This window comes from Bactrocera tryoni, chromosome 2 (assembly GCF_016617805.1).
Source record: "Bactrocera tryoni isolate S06 chromosome 2, CSIRO_BtryS06_freeze2, whole genome shotgun sequence".
NCBI classification, from domain to species: Eukaryota; Metazoa; Arthropoda; class Insecta; order Diptera; family Tephritidae; genus Bactrocera; species Bactrocera tryoni.
Genome location: NC_052500.1, coordinates 83,550,918 through 83,570,633, shown reverse-complemented (window position 1 = coordinate 83,570,633; position 19,716 = coordinate 83,550,918). Strand labels below are relative to the sequence as shown.

Sequence of the window (19,716 nt, the reverse complement as noted above, 5' to 3'; positions counted from 1 at the left end):
TAACCATTCTTAAAATAAATAAAGTTTTCATCGTCTGTGACAATTCGATGTTAAACTGATTTTCTTTAGCGTCTTTAAAGCAAAATTTCACGAGTAATTTTCGGTTTTCTATTTGTTTTTTATGCAATGCATGTAGTACTCATTCTCCACACTTTTGGATATTTTCCATACCTTTCAAACGATTTGAAAGTGTTTGATGTGCAACATTTAACATGGCCGCCATTTGTTTTTTGCCCAAAGAGTCGTCTTCACCCAGTATTGCTTGCAGTTCGGCGTCTTCAAACTTTTTTGGTGATCTTCCACCTTCTTCATTTCTTCCATAAAAATCATTATCTCAGAGTCGTTGAAACAAACTTTTGCATTTTCTGATATAGCATGATCACCATTTGCCTCGAAAGCATTTGATGCGTCTTTGCAAATGGAAACAAAAAATTAATGTTTTCCACAAATCATCAGTTTTCGATGCAAAATTTGTCATTTTCAACACAAAAAATATGTTGTTGTTCGTTGAATGACTATTGAGTTATTGAATATGTTTCACAGATGTTATGCCAATCAAACAGTAGACAAATTTAAGCTCGTTCACAACAATTGTTCTCTACCAACACATAAACTGAAGGACTAGTTTGCGTATATACATACAGACAGAAGGATATGAAGACGGAAATGGCTAAACTGATACATTTTATAGGACCTCAGACGTGTCCTTCTAGGTGTTACAAAATTCACTGCAAACCAAGAATTATCTTTACAATCTTTTGTTGTTTAGAAGAAACCCAATTTTCGACCTCTTTTTGCAGTAATTAGGATCGTATCCCTGCAATACCACGCCAAAACATAACCACACCAAAAAAAATAGTCCAGAGGTATTAAATCACATAATTGTGAAGGTCACGCAACTGGCTAACGATGCGAGAAAATGCCCTCACCAAAAGTTCCCTTCAATTAATTGATTGATTCGTTGTTTTCATGGCATGGAGCGCTGAATTGTATGAACCAAAGTTCCTCCATATCAACATCCCCTAATTTAGTTACGAAAACGTTATTAAACATGGTTCTATAGATTATATGCATTATGTCCGTTTCCATTTTTGAAGAGATTTCGATTCAATGACTTTCTCTGCCCATAGAACACTACAAACACTGACTATCTAAGCAATGCCTTGTGGATTACCCTCCAAATTCGACAATATTTTTTTCTACCCAAAGTGGGCTTTATCGCTGAATAAAGATTTCCTTCGAAAATTAGGATCGGTGGTCTTCTCGTTTTGCGCCCGTTGTCCGAACGTGCAACGCGTTTTATGATCGTTCGGTTTCAATTCGCAATTCACGAGTTGGATGTCGTAAGTCCACAAACAAAATATCCTTTCGCAAAATATTCCATATAGTTGACGGAGACAACTCCAATTTTTGCGCGCCAGGGCGGTTGGTCTCATTCGGGTATTTTTCGTTTCCCTGCTCTACAGCAGCAATATTGTATTCGGTAAGTACTGTACGGCATCTCTGAAAAAAATCCATGTTTACTTGAGTTACCGACTCTACTAAGCGTTTACATCGACCGTATACTGGATACTGCGCGCCGTTATTTTAGTAATGAACTTGTACAACTTGGAAACTTTGTTCTGAGTATGAGTTTCGATTAGAGTTTTGTTAGCCGATTACTTGAAAAATTGTTAAAAATACGTGAAGGCATTTGCCAGATCAAAAACACATACATATTTTGATACTTTCAGATATATGTTCATTAGGGTGTGTCAAAAAAGTGTAATGTTTTGGTTTTCGCTTGGTACTCTGAAAAATTGGTTTGGTAGACACCTCTACAGTTTTGAGTCTTTAATTTCAACGGAAAGGTTCTTCGACTAATGGTTTTCTATTTTTTCTTTTGATCAGATAGAAAAAAATTTAACTCGCTTCCAATTACTTGAAAAAATATTTCGTTTTGTGGATTTTGTAGGAAATGGTTTGTTCTCCAAAAAAGGTTCACAACGATTATTTCGTAAATCTAACCGTTTAAAAGATATTAACGGTTAAAATTGATTATTTTAAGAAAATATTTATTATTTTGAAGAAAAAGTTGTTATCTTATCAACTTTATAACTCAGTGGAAAAAATCATTTTAAATTGCAAAGCTCATAGTCTCGTAGGAAAGATCCGTTTGTTTTTTAACCACCCTCATGCAATTCGATTCCTTGATATGATTCAATTTTGATTCGGACGTGATCAACTAAACGTTTTTCACGTCGCCGCTCATATTATGATAACTGAAGCTAAACTCATTTACATTAATATAATGTCTGAGTCAACACCGAAAAATTCCACGAACCCTTCCCTATACATACATGTTTCAGCTCATTTATATTATCAGTTTCAGCGATTTCTATGACGCAGAAAATTAAAACAAGTAACGGGAGTTCCCTCATTGTTTGTTCATATTCGGATCCAAAGCCTGAACTATTTCATTTCATATTAAAAAAGTAGGTGCGACTATGCATCTTGAAACGTTTCATACAACGGAAAATCTGTAAACAACTGTAAATTCCCAGAAAAGTAAGAAGGTTGATTAATGCATATGGAAAAATGCAAAGTACTTTTGTATTTTGCACTTCGATAAAAAGCATCGATAGAGATTAGAGAACAAAGAGATTATGTCTCATATAACACTCAGCTAAAAAAGCGTGCTAGAAACTTAAAGCTCTTTTTTGTTGTTGAAAGCTTTCGAACCATTGAAATATATGTATGTATATACGGAAATGGCGTGCGAATCTAGCTAATTGGTGATTAATGATCTAAATTAATTTCTTGAAATTTGCGTGTTTGCGGTAGTTGCACAGGGTTTCTGCATGCAATTCCGAAAAATGAGTGTGATTATAAAAAAGTTTACTATAGCATATTGTAATATTGGGTAGTCGCAAAAGTCTTTTCGTATTTCTCCTCTAATTTCAGCATATTTTTTATATTTATAATAATATACTTGTATATACTATATACATATGTATACGTCTGCATTTTCTAATGCAAAGTCAACTCAATATTAATATAATCTTTCTCGAACCGCTGAAAGTAAGCAACCAAACTTTTAATGTTCACCCTAATAGTAGAAGATTTTGACATAAATTTATATTTAGTAGCGGTTATCGGACTTTCCTCCACATGCAAGTTATCGAAATAAAATTATGTATTTTGAAATATCTGCGATAAATGATGGAAAATGGAAGACGATTTCTTTAATCTTACGCAAATGCGGCTTGTCAAGCTCTCTAATATGCGCTTATATAATATCGAGCTTTAATCACAGTTTTGCATATTTGGCTGCAGATAAGTCGATATCAATTCACTGAAACCCATTGTTGATCAAGCGTAATAAAAAATTACAAGGCACGCTATATGGGGATGCCCTGTGTTGGCTGGGATTACCCTACTGCAATATGTTGTTTTCTCGCTTGCGAGCCGTGCATGTGCATTTGCTTCCGCAGAGAATTCATTTGCAGTTTAAGTAGTCGCTCACTTGCCACTCGACCGGTTAATTGTAAACACCTAAGCTTGTAAAATGCTCAGAGCGCATTTAATTGTATTATTTTTAGTCGGAATCGCGCCAGTACGAGAAGTTCGTGCCGCTTTTTGTACAAAATACGGACCAGTAAGTGTTCAAGTGATATAAAATATATTTTCATACAATAAAAAAATAATTGACGCTTTACAGGATGCCAAAGTTATCAGAATTTGTTGTCCCGGCTATGAGGGAGACGGTGTGAATTGTGTGCCATACTGCAGGCGGGGTTGCATAAATGGTGTGTGTGTTAAACCAGACTTTTGTGAGTGCCATGAAGGATTTGCCAAACACAATGGACCGCACTCGCCGTGCGAACCGATCGCAACAGAACTTCGTGAACCGCAGGCACCCAGCTGCCACGAGCGCTGCAGCAATGGCACCTGCGTGGACGACTCATGCACCTGTGCGCAGGGCTGGCTGCTGCAACAGCACGAAGGACGCGATATTTGTGTGCCACAGTGTAACGGCGGTTGTGTTAACGGTTATTGCAGTGCAGCGAATAACTGCGTTTGCTATGAAGGCTTCGAGGCGCAAGCCTCTAATCAACGCGAGTGTGTTCGACGCTCAAGCAGTGGCGCACTGTGGACGCAATTAGCGCAAATGAATAGGATTCTAACCGCGCTGCTGCTGATCAGCTGTTATTACGCGTATTGGAGCACTATAAATACGCACACAGCGCATCACTCGAAGTGTGACCTGAAACGCAGAGTCAACGACAAACGATAAGAAACAGCTCGAAAACACACACGCCTACTCATTCCTCAATAGTTGTAAACCACAAATTATACACGCATTTCTTTCAAAACTGTACTGAATTAAGTTAAGATTTCTTTTTGCAAATGAAAAATAAAAAAGCCCTTGTGATGTAAACAAACATTTAAAAATAAACAAGTAAATAATTAACACTTACAATATAAAAATAACGGTTAGCTGCATTTTATGCCAAAGAATTCATGCGAAAAGTACTCACCAGCATTACTAAGAAATATTCAAAACCAACTTTTATTCATTGCGTGCCCCAGCAACACACACACTCCACGCGCGCTCCACTAATCAGCTTAGCGTAATAAATTTTTAACTCCTTATGTTTCATGTTGAAGCACCCTGCATTCATGCGTGGAACAATGAACTTTTTATGACACAAATAAGCGCCGACAGCGCAAACCTGCTGCTGCTGCCGCTGCAAAACTGCGCGGCATGCGAACATAAGTACGCACAGAATAAATAAAAATTTAGTAGCAATAAATTAGTTGCAATGACAAATGTGCTTTTCTTTCTAATTGTTCTCATAAATTTAGAAAAAGCTGAAGAAAGCGCAAAAGTGATAAAGCAGACAAAAGCAATAAATAAACGCTCGGGACAGTTAAAGAAAAATTAGTTTGTGTTCAAAGGCACAGCTAATGTGTGATTTCGAAAAAATAATATCCTTTTTTTATTTTTTTGCATTTTTCGGTGGTCTATGGCTTTAAAAGTAATACATCACATTTAAAAAAACATATTTCATATATTTTTTGAGATAGTAGAGATAGACAGTAGCCAATCAGTTTTTCTAATTTATCCAAGTTTAATCATTAGATCATTTTAGTTTTCTTTCTGCTTATTTTGTATATATTTCGGCGGTCAATGACTTTCCAGTTATCAATATTTTCAGAGATTGATCAACTTTTTCCTGGAGAAGTGCTCCCACCACAATTTTAGTATGCTCTTAGCATCAGCCACAAGATCAGCTCTAGGGGTTCTTCAAGAGTATGTATTTTCGATCATTACCCCTGTCGGCAAGCTCTTCATACTCGCGCATTTCGGTCTCACTCTTTATCTTTATCTGCACATGCGTCTCTTCGGCTCTGGGTATCTATCCCATCCCGCACGTGCTGTGGTCGATTGTAACGTTGCGAGGTAGACAGTCTGCTCCTCGTCGTACCAGCTGTTCTTTTGCATTTTTCGTAAACTAATGGTGTTGGTTGCAGATATCGTGGCGGGAGCAGCGCTCATAGATGGCATCTTTGGTCACATCGTCTTTCTCTTCCGTCGGGGCGTGGGCGCAAATCAGCGATATATTGAAGAACTTCACTTTGATGCGGATTGTGGCTAGACGTTCATCCACCGGGGTGAATGATAGTACTCGGCGACGGAGTCTCTCCCACCATGAATCCCACACCAAATTTGCGCTCTTTTTTATAGCCACTGTAGTAAATACCACAAGAATCTGCTCGCCTCAGTCCTTGTCCCGTCCATCCCGGTGATGTCAGCCCTCATTCTAACGAGGACATCTACCAGCTGAGCAGCGGCACCTTCCCAATTAAGGGAACGCAACACATCAACTTTCCATATAACACAACTTTAAACTCCTTTTGATTATTTCACTCGCCAGTTTACAAATATTCAGAAGAAATTATTATAACGAGATAAAACAACCTTACCTTATGATCAAAATTTGTCCGAAACGAATATGGTAAAACTCTTCAAGCCGCTAGGTACCGAATATGCGGATCCCAGTACCTATAGCTGACTTTTCACCTAAAATATCGGAAAATGTGTGAGATACATAATTGAAATTTATAGAAAATTATTTCCTGATGATAGTATGTCTGTGTGTCAAAAATGGGTTGAATCGGATCAATACTTCCTTTAGCCCCATATACCTAATATAAGGACTTTCTAAATTCCAGGTGACTTTATGCAGGATATATCGGCAAATATGTTAGTGATCTAACTAAAATTGAGAAAGTGTGTTTTACTCATAATAGTGTATCTTTGTGTTTAAAATAAATAAACCTCTATAAAACTAATATTAAAATTTTCGAACACCCATCCAACTTTACTCCACCTGATTGATGATTATATGTGAAGGCAAGCTTGGGAGCATTGATTAGTATTAACTGCAAGTTGTATTGGCAAAAAAAATATATACATATAAAATCGGGTCAATACGATATTCTATATACACCCGAACATAGCGCTTCAGTACTTGTTTTATGAGTTGTTTATTTATATTTAAAGAGTACGTAAAATTAAAACAGAGAGTTATGCTTTTTTGAAGAAAAAAGTGGAAAAAAGGCAAGGCCCACGGCGCTATGATTTCTACTCTTCTGGTCATCTAAAAAATGAAATAATGATGTATTCTGAAGAAAAAAATTTCCTAAAGAGACGGCTACTCAAAAATAAGTCGATTTTTTCATAAATTTTTACCTTTGTCAAATTTTTTAAAAATATTTCAAATATAAATTTTTAATTTTTTGAGAGATATTTAAAAATAACGTATACCATATTTCAAGGAAATCGGCAGATTAGAAAATGAGATATCGTGGCGATCGCATCAAAAAGAGTAGGTTCGAGAAAAATGCGTTTTGATTTTTGTCCTCATTACTAATCGGTCTAGTTGCCACTATCATAAAATGGCTATAACTTCGGAAATAATTGTATTTTGAAAAATAATTTTATCGAGTTACTTTTGAATGACTAAACAATCGAATTATGAAAAAAAATTCGATTTCTTCAAATTTCTAGACTTGATTAAGGGAGTATAATCTAATGAAAGCGTTGAATGTATATATTTTTTTTTAATTAATCATTTATCATTTATTCTGTGGAAAAATAGTGAAAGCGGTGTGATATCAGAATATTACAATAAAAAGCTTTTTAGTACTACGAAAGCAAAAGCTTATTTATATTTTTTATTGTGTTAGTTTAAATGTTGATGATATATATACGATAAGTTGAACAAGTTTGTATCAAGTAGAGACCTCTCCTAACTCATTTGTATTCTGTCATTAAACTGTAAGTGAGCTTTGTTGAGCTCTTCAATCATTTAATAAACTTTAAAGTCTCGCTTGCTTTAAATGGCAAAATTAGCAAAGCTGTGTGTGTCTTGACATGACCCTGCTTTTTAATGATTTTTTAATAAAGAAAAAAGGAATATAAACCAAATAAAATGGTTTTTGTTTTTTACTTATTTTCGTTAGGTGTATGAACGACCATTAGATTTCATTTTCAATTTCCGGTGAATAATCTATAAAAAATCAACGTGTAGCAAAAACAATATAGCAAATATATTTATATTCATTGTTTTGCCAGCTCTTCTGATTTATATGAATATATGTACATATATGTATGTATGTATGTACATATGTGTACAAATATTTTTGACTGTGAAGAAACAAGGCAGGGCCGACAACAAGTCTGTCAGCACCAAGGTAAATTAATAGAAGACACGCACTCTTTCCGCCGAGCAAAAAGAGGGAAATACATATGTAGTAAGTAAACATGCGAATAGCAGACACAAGGAAGAATCAAAGACAGGTGAGAGAAAACAATCGATGGTCAATCGGAAGTGGCATTTAGTAGGACAGCTATTGCTAAGAGGGTGGTTGGACAATGCGCTCGAAAATTCCAATAATATGCCAAGCCGTTGGCAGCAAGCTGTAGAGATTATTCCACTTTTTGCCTGTTTGAATCTGTAAGCTTGTGACAGGTAGACACTGGTCAGGAGTGTCTGCGATTTGAATGCTTTGTGGTTTTAGCATTTGTGTCTCCAGTTAACATGCTAAATGGAATTTATTATAAGAGTTGAAGCGCAGACATGCCAAGCAAAACTTTAGAAACATGGCAAAGGAAATATGAAATTTTTTGTTATCTGAGATATTTAATTGAATTCCGTAAGTAACCAGTTGCAAAAATGTTTAACTTTTGTTTTTATAAAATAAATCGAATATATATTAATTGTAGGAAGTTATATTTGTAGGCGCTTGAAATTCTGTTAACTGTAAATACATTTCTATAATTTTATTTAAATGAAATTTTTTTTATAAAAAAAGTGTTTATATTTTATTTATTTCAAAATTTGTTTAAGTATATATTTTGTTTCACAAAACTACATTTTAATTTTCGAAGTGTTTTCGGTACATCTTTCATGATTTGCCCATTAGTTGTACCCATATGCATTAGATACATATGGTACAATGACATTATTATGAATTTATGTAGAAAAATGAATTGAGCAAACCATTGTTCAGAGAAGGAAAGACTTTGTGTCCAAAATTTGCAAGGAATGGATCACATACAAAGGGAAATTGCAAATCTATGAATATGTCCCAAAAATTTTTGTTTTATTTTCGAAAAAATGTTGGAAAACTAGGCCGACCACAAAAAATGACGGCGGAAGTCGATCAAAACATTGCAAGAGTGTCGATGCGTGTTCCATTTAAGGCTGCTGCAGCCATTCAATAAGAATTAGGTGCACAAATTTCTTCAAGTACAGTAAAAAAACGACTTGTGTAGAAAAATATCTTTATCATTGTCCCGAAAGCTGCCAATGCTGAGAAAACGCCTTAGATGAAATCGTATTCAGTTTGATTTAGATGTAATCGTATTCAGTTTGCTAAACGACATATTAATTAGGATGGAGCTGAAAATTAAAAAAAAGGTTCGAGATTCTATGGTCCGAATGAAAAATTAATATGATAAGAAATGATAGTTGGACGTGAGTCCGACGTCCAAAAAACAAAGAAATGTGCATCCGCTATACGGCTAAGTCCTTCAAATAATGGTTTCGGGGTGTTTCTCATATTGTGGTGTCGAACCGACATTTTGGATATAAGATGTCACACTCCGATATGTTATGTATATGCTACCAATTGCACTTCACATGAAGCAAATAATAAAAATATATTTTAGCTGAATTGAAATCAAATTTTTATACTACGGAAAATTAGTACCATGGATGATTCTATTTTATTGTCCGTAACTGTATGTATGTATGTACTCTTGTCGATACAATTCACCTTTATCTTGACACTTCTTATAATAAGCATAAATTATGTATATTTTGTTTCGAATTTTAAAAATTCGAAAAGTTGGAAACATCCAAAATATTAAGCTATTGAAATACTTAAGGTTCTACCGAGATTTGAACTCGGATCGCTGGATTCAAAGTCCAGAGTGCTAACCATTACACCATAGAACCAGTTATTGATAACACCGCCAAAATGGAAGCCAGAGAATAGACAATACTTTCAACAGAGGGAGATATCAACTGAAAATATTTTTCTTTTCAAGTTTGCCAGTTGTATTTTAAGTATTAAGAAATAGTGGTAAATTAATGAAAAAATGTATTATGTACTTGTATGTATGTATATATTTTTATGAATATGCCTATTTTCGATTTTTCAGAATAAACAAATAAATTTAATTTTTCTTGGTAAACCGAAAAATTAACCAATAAATAAACTAATATTAAAAATGATAAGATCTTTATACCGAAACCGTTCTTGCACAATCTTGTGAAGATGAGCGAGCGTTGTTTTTTCTCCACTCAATATTTTTTCATATCGACAGACAACAACAATCGTTAACCAATTACTCACTACTCCTCATATTTATTATTATTTGATATCTTTTCAAAGATGTCTATCTTATATAAACCACGCAGGTAAGATATGAATAAATATGACATTCGCAAATATTTTACAATACTAACACAAATTTTTAAAATCTGCGCAAATTTATATTTATAAAAAATTTGTTGTCGAAGGTTCTACCGAGATTTGAACTCGGATCGCTGGATTCAAAGTCCAGAGTGCTAACCATTACACCATAGAACCATACGGTGCGGGGCTGCTATACAGCGTACACACACTACAGTTCAACAACGAGCAAGCACGAATGCTACGCTCTCTCAACAGTTGCTATTATTGTTGCTGTGGCCGTCGTTGTAGGCAAAAGTGGTGTGTTGGCAGTGGCGCTTGCCATTCTGGTTGGTGGTGAGTATTAATGGCGCGCGATGCTTTGCCTTAGCGTTTATTTTTAGTAACGGCAAGCGCTATTGCTAAGCAGACGTCATAAAGTTCAAATCTACAGTAGCGAAAAAAAAAACATATATTAAACTGAAATGTAAAAGATGCTTGCAGCATTGTTATGTGTTCTTATTTTCATTTCACTTGCTGGCATGTCGTAAACGCAGTTGTCTCATTAAATTATGATTGCTTAATGTGCTCGTAAAATGGCAAATGTGTCGCTTTTGATTTGGCGAATGATTGCAATTGTGCAGCGATACAATTTTTATGACCAACGACAAATGCAAATTTCGAACATTTGGGGCGCTGAAATTTTATTTCACTTATTGGTGAGGGAACGCTAATTCTTCCACACTTTAAGTGGTCACAATTTTTAAATGCTAGAGATAGAAAGACTTCCGATAGTAAAATGTAACAGGTAGCATTTACAACCAGTTTAGCTTGTATATGTAGCTTTTGTATATGTATTTTTCGCTAACAAAATTTGTTTAAAAAAATACTTAAAAATTATTCTGTTCACGAAATAAGTAGTGCCTAATTGCCTGAAAAAAGTGGAAAATCCAGCCGCCCTATTCTGTAACACGATTTCAAAAAAACTTACTCGCATTCGGATTTTTTTTTGTATTCAGGGACTCGATTTTCGCATTTTTTCTTGTTTCTAATACATCCATACACTGACATTGCATATAGTTTACCAGATCCTTACAACACTTCTTAGGCATATGAGCCCATGCATTCTTGACCATTAGCGAAAGTGTTGTTCTACCTGATGGATTTGCTGTTGCTACAACTCGTTTAATATCTTAATATATGCTATGGATTGGATTCAGTACAGTGCCAATGATACGGTTACTAACAAATCTACACGTTCTGCAGATGACAGGTCAAAACGGACCAAAAGTTTTGAGACATTTTGTCTTTTTCGCCAATAGGTTATTGTACTGTCTTCTAATAGATAATTGGGTTTCGTTAGGTTCCATTCACGGAGAAGACCGAAATCTCTATAACAGTGGAGGACGCCGCCAGAGATCGCGTGTTTCTCAGAAGCTACGTAATTTTTCTCAAGAAATTTTATTAAACGGGGTTTTCAATAGGATCACTACAAAAGCAGACCGATGGGGACAGCAAACGATGCCATATTTTTTCCGCCCTTCTGACATTTCTCTTCAATAAGGTTTGCCATTTCATCATGGAAGGATATCCGATCCAACAACGAGCCGAAATTATTAAAATTTATTGACCTCAACTTTAAGAGTGCTACGTCGAATTTATGGTCGTCGACATCATCCTGTCAGATCAACAATTGAGCATCTGGTGGAAAAACTTGAGTCCACAGGTACAAAATGTTCCCCTGACAGTGAGACAAAGAAGTGCCGGTAGAGTCGAGAACACTGCTGTCGCTAGCGCATCAGTCTCTCACACGTCGTTCTCAAGCGATGGGCATCTCCGTGACGTCGCTCTGGCGAATTTTGCGAAAAGATCTAGACCTACATCCTTACAAGATCAAATTGATGCAAGAACTGAATCCGCTTGACCACCAGAATCGTCGTATGTTCGTGAATTGAGCTGAGCATTAACTTGAAAATGTTTTGGATTTTCATCGAAAAATCATCTTCAACGATGAGGCTCATTTCTCAAAATATGCGTTATTGGTTAGGCAGCCACACGTACTCCATGAGTTACCATTGCATCCTGAAAAAATTACGGTTTGGTCCTGTTTAAAGGCCGGCGGCGTCATTGGGCCGTACTTCTTCCGTGATGATCAAGACTGGCACGTTACTGTGAATGGGAATCGCTACCGCTCAAAAATAACCGAATATTTTTAGCTCTAATTGGATGATATGGACTTTGACAATATGTGGTTCCAACAGGACGGCGCCACAAGCCACACAGCGAATGTCACAATCGATTTATTGAAAACCAAGTTTGGTGAACGTGTTATCTTACGAAATAACCCAGTCAATTGGCCGCCTCGGTCATGCGATTTGACCCCGTTAGACTATTTCCTGTGTCATGGCATCGATTGATAACCAAATCTAAAAAATCAGAAGTCATTCCTACTCCTGCAAATACTTGTAAAATCCGTTTGTACTCATGAAGCTTCCACATATCATAAAAACATTCGATACATTTGTTTTAGGATAAAAACCGTTTTTTTCTAAAAACAACAACGATAACAACATCAAGTTGCCTATTACATGCAACAAGTGTGTTGAATGTCTCTGCAATAACACATATGTACATACATTTGAATTATGATGCCATTGCCGGCTGCATGCAGTTGGTATTTTCAGTAAACCAAAAATGTTTGTACACTATTATTTATGTATAATGTACATACGTGTAACGGTTATTAATAACGTTTTCTCATTTCCGCTATCTTAGCTTCGGGAGCAGAGAGCGGTTTACGCTCAGCCGCAGCTATTACTTGAGACTGCGCCGAAGCGACCAAAACATGCTGCGGGCAACAAATGTGAAACTTTCAGCAACATGTTGTTATAACACGATATGTTGTTAGATGTTGTGTAGAGGTGTTTATGTATAGTAAGAACATTTAAGAGGCGTTTTAGATAACGTCTTATAATTTGAAGAGTGGAATTGTCTTATTTTGTAGAAGGTTAGGCACTTTGTAAGAAAGTATAAAATTTGTTACTCCAAAGTGGAACAGTTAAGTATATCTACTATTGCTAAATCTGCTAGTTAAATACTTATTTGGCAAAAATGTTACATGCCTACCATATTTAAAGTCTTTTCTACAGAGTTTTGTATTGCTCATTTACTTTTGCATGTCCACAAGCCATTTTCAATTGATTAACCAATTATTTGTATGCCTGTGAGATAAGTATATAAATATGTAAATATATCTTCCCACACTTGCATGGACGCACGTTTTCGAAATTTCCGCATCATTCAAATATCGACTTTTTGCGCCTTTTTGCCATTTTTCTCACACTTTTCGCATTTCCCATTGATTTATGAATGATGTGTGTAAGCAAACAAAAAGCGGCGCGTTAAATCAATTGTAAGAAAGCGAAAATGTGCGAATTGGCAGGAGATAAAATTGTCGAGAAAAACACAACAAAGCTAAGTAGAAGAAATGCAAAGTCATTACTCACATCCAAAATCACACGAGCTTCTAGGAATGTAATTTGTCTACGGCTACAGTGGAAACACGAATAATGCACCAATAAATGACTATGTTTGTCAATAATGTGCTTGGAGACACTGAAGAGAGTAGAGAAAGGAATTTGCTTGGATATATTGGATGTCTAGAGTACGGGGTACATGAAAATTGTGTCTTTAGTTGAGGAGCTAGGACTAGAATCCAAGTAGTTTACATAAATGTAGAATTAAGCAATTTTAGTTATTAAAAGTAGTGTTACTGCGAAGCGACAATTCCGGTCAAATAATTGTTTTTGGCATTATAGGTGTTTTATATAAAGAAAATCGCAACTTTTTGCCGTAAAAAAATTTGTATGTGTATTTATAGCATGCCCTACTGTAATTCAATATATTGCCATATTTACATTTATTTCTTCGTATATGCATCGTATTATTTGTATACAGATGAGAGAGAGTGTCAACAACCTTTCAATAAATAAACACATTCACCAATCATTACGGACTTAAAAGCAAGTCCTGAATGATCTTATATTGCTCTACATACCTACATTTACATGTATATAAGTATATCGAGAACAAGAAAAAGCGTTATATAGCTATAATAACCTTCGCATAACACATACAAAATATTCCATACAGGACTTGAACTTCATTTTTAACGGTCAGTTCGTATGACAGCTTTATGCTGTAGTGGCCCGATCTGCATCAGTTCTTCGTAAAATATACCGTTTTAGAAAATAATCCATGCCGAATTTCGTAAAGATGTCTTTTCAAATAAAAAAGTTCCCCATACAAGAACCTGCCTCCGATTGTTCACTTTGTATGAAGATTGTACCGCTTTCTGGAAAATAATCCATGTTAAACATTTCTCTTCAAAGAAAAAAGTTCCGATATGGACGGTTCCAAGTATACAGACAGACGGATATACGTAGCTAAATCGACAGCTCTTCACATTGATCATTTATACATACATATATACTATATATGTATTTTGTAGGATTTCCGTTGTTTCCCCCTGTGTGTTACAAACAGCGCGGCAAACTTAATATAATCTGTTCAGGGTATAAAAACCGGAAGTAAACCTTATAGTGTGAGTGGGCACACACATGTCAGCTTCTTGTGGCACTTTGCAACACTCACTTAGGGCAATTTGTGGTAATTTAATTTCGCACACACATATTGATTTGACTTTGACGGTGACTTTGAGCCACTTGAATAGAATTTCATATTCATCATAGCCATTATCGCTAGAGACATTATCGGCACCGCAAATGCCCATCAATAACAGCGCAACCAAGCAACGTTTTCGGCATAAAACATCAAACTGTGACGCTATTTTCTGAGATAAACATCATCAATTTGGCATTAGGCGACAACGGGAGCGACGGAAGAGACTCACGCTGCATTGTTTAAATTTCTTTATATTTTTGAGAGCACAAAACAAGGAAGAACATTGTTTTTCAAGGTTCTTGTTATTATTTTTCGGTAGTTTCATTATTATTTTTTTTGCTGTTTCCTGTTCATGAAACATGAAAAACCCACTCTGCTAGCTGGTTTATGGTAGGCGTGTTCAGCGATAGTACACAATTTTCGATTGCTTTGAATATTCATTAACATAATTTTGCTATTTGGCGGCGACTATGAATGATGACGTTCGACGGCGAGTAAGAAGACTGAATGAGATTGAATAAATTGTGTGGAAAATGTTTCCCTGCACGCGCCGAACAACTAGGGTATCGAAGAACACAATATTTTTTTAACGCAATGTTTCCAATATTTAGAAAAAGGCGAGGGATACATTTAAAATTAGCGGCTTCAGCTAATGCGATTTTCGCACGAAAATGTTTTCGTGGGTCATTTGTAACTTATGACAAGAGGGGGAGATTGAGAAGTTTGCACCCATTTTGTCACGCGCCGTTTTCAATGCTCTTTCAATTGCGGACAAAACTGATTTTGATATAAAATATTTACAATATAATTATTTAGCGTGTATTTATAACTTTTACACAATAATAACACTCACAAAGTTTCTTAAAATTATAACAGAAAGTTGAGGAAAGCACCCAAGCTTCAATAATTTCGCAAACCTACTCAATCACTCACCATTACAGCGCGGAAATCTCTCATTCGTGATATTTTTCTATACTACCGCAGAAAGTGCCGCGAACTTTGTCGATATTCCCGCCATTTGTCGAGCAAACATGACGAAATTTTGCGGTATTTTTAGTCGCCGAATGCAAACATGCCGCCGCAGGCGTTCAGCGGGCGAAGTACTAAAGAGTTCATGAACTTAAAAGTTAAATAAACCTACGAACCGAAATATGCGAGGAGCGCAGACATACAGTTATGTAATCAATGTAATCACACAACCGGCTTACATGGTATTTGAAGAGGTAGAGCAGAATGGTAGAACAGAGAAAGCAGAGAATTATGCCTATTTTTGAAAAGGAAGGTCAGTAAATTTTTAATTGCTTTGAAGTAAGAATTTTAAATTCAGAACAAAAAAAAAATCAAAAAATACTGTCTTAAAAATTTACATTGCTTGAATTGAAAGCAGTAACCTTTCGGAGAATTTACTGAAAAAACGTTTATTAAGGAGATTTTCTGATGTAAAAAAAGAAAAACCGATTTACTTATATTTTCAGAGTTTAAATATTAAAAAATTTGTCAACAAAAGGTTGGCTAGGTTGGTATGAGTGCCAGTGGCATCTGTGCCAAATGTCACATCAAAATAAACGTTTGAGTTTCTGAAGTACTTAAAGAACATTCTTCGATTTTTTCGATGCGTGAAATTATTTAACAAAGAAGTTCCGTTAAATAATGTGTGTGGAAACAAATTTCTGGTGCCGAAGCGTTCAGAATGTTGGAAGAGGCATTCGATGATAATTGTTTGTCGGTTTGGTGAGTACAAATTATTCAAAAAGTGTCGAGAGCGCGTGACGGCGAACAACGTCCAGGACGGCCATCAACATCAAATAATGATTAATACCTCAATAAAATAAAGGAATTGGTGATTGAAAATCGACGATTAACAGACAGAAATCTTACTGTCATCGTTGGAATATCGAGAAGATCAGTGAAAACCATTTGGAAAGATCATTTGAGTATAAGAAAAGTAAAAGCATGATTGGTTCCAAAATCACTCAATTCGAACGAGTTCTGTGAAACAATGCTTTCCAACTACCAAGATGTCATGAAACGTATTATTACTGGCGATGAGTCTTGGATCTAGGCTTGCGATCCGGAAACAGACGATCAATCAGCCGAAAAACCCACGTCAAAACAGGTCAAATATCAATGTTATGTTGACAGTTTTCTCCGATTATCGAGATGTCGACCTCCGAATTCTTTCCGACCGGCCAAACTGTCAACAAGGAATACTATTTGAGTGTTATACGTTTATCAGAAGCTATACGTGAAAAGATGCCGGAATTATGGGTCGACAAATCTTGGTTTTTGCACCACGGTAAGGCTCTGTCACATACTGCTTTGATTCTTCGTGAGTTTTTCACCAAATTATTTGAACCAATATCATGCCGCAACCAGCGTATTAGCCTCATTTAGCTCCGTGTGACTTCTGGCTATTTAGTAAACTTAAAAAAACTTTTCCGTTCTGCAGAAACCGTGTTGAGTAAATTGAAGATATTAAGCATTAATCGCTTCGCGTATTGGCTATTCAGTAAATTGACTTTAATAACTATTTCTAGGATTGGAACAGGATTGGTAACAGGTTATTGGCACATAGATTTCGAAGAACAATAGAAAAAATTCCAGCTGTTCCGTAGAACCAGACATTGCGACATTATTCTATATCAATCACTTTTTTTGGTTTCTGCTAGGAGGGTTAAAATCGTGGTATTGGTCATGTGCCAATTTTTGAGCACCTCCATTTTATAAACTGCTAATTTTTGTAATTTTCAACTTTTCTCAGTATTTTTTCTATTCTTACAATGTTAATAAATAACGAATTCAAACAATTCATAGTAAAATTAAAATATTACCTAAATTCATTATAGACTAGAATACCTCTTAATTATCTACAATGTTATTCATTTTTATCCAATTCTCTACTTTCTTTTGCAAATGCATATATTGTATTTTCTCAGTAAATAAATATACTAATCACATTATAAAAACGAAACTCTAAAGGTAGAGAAAGGTTCTACCGAGATTTGAACTCGGATCGCTGGATTCAAAGTCCAGAGTGCTAACCATTACACCATAGAACCGCTTATATGCACAGTGGTCAAAAAGAAAACTGACAATGGTCAGAAATGTCAACGTTATGGTAATTATTCGACTAAGCTATGGTTATAATTTATTCGTAGCACTTGAGAAAATTTTAACCAAATGAATATTCGCAGTGTTTTTTTCAGTATTTGACTCAAGTTAGTCTCGAATATAACGTTTACAAGGTACAATCGCAAAGTTTAATAGTTTACCTATAAATTCTAAAATAACCGTTATGTTTCCGCGTACATTTTCCATTTGGGCCTCCCCAGCAAGGTCACACAACTCACCTCTGCTCAAGGTGTGCTTATTTTGTTATCATAGAAATTACGCTGATGAAGTGGCATATCGCATTCTTAGGTTAACTCTTGTATCTAGAATAGCGAAATCAGTTTATGGAAGTACATAACCGTAAAACGGTAATCCTTTTTCATTGTCTGAAATAAGCAGCAGCAAATTAAGCCTGCAAGTGGATTTGACATGTAAATGAGTTTATGAATGAATTTTCGGGCTTTAATGGCTGGTGCTTTATGTGTGCTACGCGACATTCTTCGCAAATCTTTGCTCGAGTTGTGAGTTTTATCCCCCTCATTTGCCTACGAAAAGGCGTAGGTGCTGAAGAGCGTAATATACATATATAGAAATAACGGCACTTACGACACGGCGTTAATACGCAAATACGTTGTTTTGCTATAACTACACACGCACACTTGTGTGAGTATGGAGCCGAACAGGCCAGCACGTGCACGAGGCTGCCGGCGGAAGCGAAAGTTTAACTCTGCGCCGTTGACAGGTGAGACATATTACTGATGAAGGTGTCAGTGCGTGTGTGTTTGTTTGCGTGGGTGTGTGGGGAGCGCCAACACCGGATTATTAATATTTGTTGTCGGCGGCTAAGTATAAATGAGCTCGCGCCGCCAAGGGGTGTACGCTAATGTAGCGCAGTAAAATTCGCGGAAACGCTGAAATAAACGTAAAGCTACGTGGAAAAAGTTTCAAATGTTGCTAGTTTTTTATGCGCGCATAAATATGTAACTAAGTGTGTTGGCAAGTTTACAGTCTCAGGTGCTAACTTATGTATACAATTTAGAAATTTTCATGAGAGTAATTTACTAGATGGGATTTTCACAAGGAGCATATACAGGAGGAAATTGCAAAGTTAAGTTAATTGTAAAAGAAATGAAGTGAGAGAGAAAGAGGATAATTTTGTTACTATTAAATTGTGTATTCTATATGTAGTCAATGTTAAGTAATTTAAAAAAAAAAAATTTTAGAAAATAAGTTTATTTAAAAATCATTTCTCCAAGGTCGATAGAGTTTAAAAAAAAAAAATTAACTATAAAAAATGCTTTATTGCATTATTAAAATATGTACGCGTTCCATATGTCAGAATGAGGATGATATCTTTATGTGAATTTTAATATATCGTTTTTTTATATATCTATTGTATATATGTCGAAAATAATATGCGTGAATAAAAAATATTATTTATTATTATACTTATTAGAGTGGGTTAGCACCAGGGAGGACAAAAAAGGCATCTTTTTCAGCCTCCTCCATATGGTTTGAGGCTGACTGACTTCGCCGGGGCCCGGGGGTCATCTGTAATACTTGATTCCAGCATAAGAAATTACATCAAGCCACCTAGCTATCTTCGGATCGAAAAACCACCAACCAGATCGATCATGTTGTGATAGGCGGAAGACACGTCTCCAGTGTTTTAGATGTGCGTACGCTCCGAGGTCCTAACATTGGCGCGTACCATTATATTGTTGCAGCCAACATTCGCATTCGCCTCTGTGCAGCAAAAAAAACCCACGTCAACAAACACAGGGAAGGTTCGATGACGAGAAGCTGCATTTCCAACGGACAGCCGAACGATTTTCTACTCGACTTGCACTCCTGTTTTCTGAAAGCAGTCGTCAACAACTCAGTATAAGGGAACTGCGGGACGGCATTTCAAGTTCCTTACGCTCAGCTGCAACCGAAACCATTGGTTTTCGCAAAAGGCATAAGAGCAGC

General features: G+C 35.9%; 1 protein-coding gene and 3 non-coding genes across 4 annotated transcripts; 1 reads left to right on the top strand and 3 right to left on the bottom strand.

The window, feature by feature from the left end:
- Window positions 1-3,487: 3,487 nt before the first annotated feature.
- LOC120768249 (multiple epidermal growth factor-like domains protein 10) lies at window positions 3,488-4,801 on the top strand. Its single transcript, XM_040094841.1, has 2 exons — window positions 3,488-3,637; window positions 3,701-4,801. Exons 1-2 carry the CDS (start codon window positions 3,548-3,550, stop codon window positions 4,274-4,276), a joined length of 666 nt encoding a protein of 221 aa, XP_039950775.1. The 5' UTR covers window positions 3,488-3,547; the 3' UTR covers window positions 4,277-4,801.
- Window positions 4,802-9,440: 4,639 nt separating this feature from the next.
- On the bottom strand, window positions 9,441-9,512 carry Trnaq-uug. The gene has a single exon. It is a non-coding gene; the product is annotated as a tRNA-Gln (tRNA).
- Window positions 9,513-10,077: 565 nt separating this feature from the next.
- Trnaq-uug lies at window positions 10,078-10,149 on the bottom strand. Its single transcript has one exon. It is a non-coding gene; the product is annotated as a tRNA-Gln (tRNA).
- Window positions 10,150-17,621: 7,472 nt separating this feature from the next.
- Trnaq-uug lies at window positions 17,622-17,693 on the bottom strand. The gene has a single exon. It is a non-coding gene; the product is annotated as a tRNA-Gln (tRNA).
- Window positions 17,694-19,716: the final 2,023 nt, after the last annotated feature.

Excerpts from the sequence above, each read along its gene's own strand:
- LOC120768249 (XM_040094841.1), top strand. The coding sequence starts at position 3,548 with ATGCTCAGAGCGCATTTAATTGTATTATTTTTAGTCGGAATCGCGCCA. Across the intron at positions 3,638-3,700 it reads TTTGTACAAAATACGGACCA|GATGCCAAAGTTATCAGAAT; the intron begins GTAAGTGTTCAA and ends GACGCTTTACAG.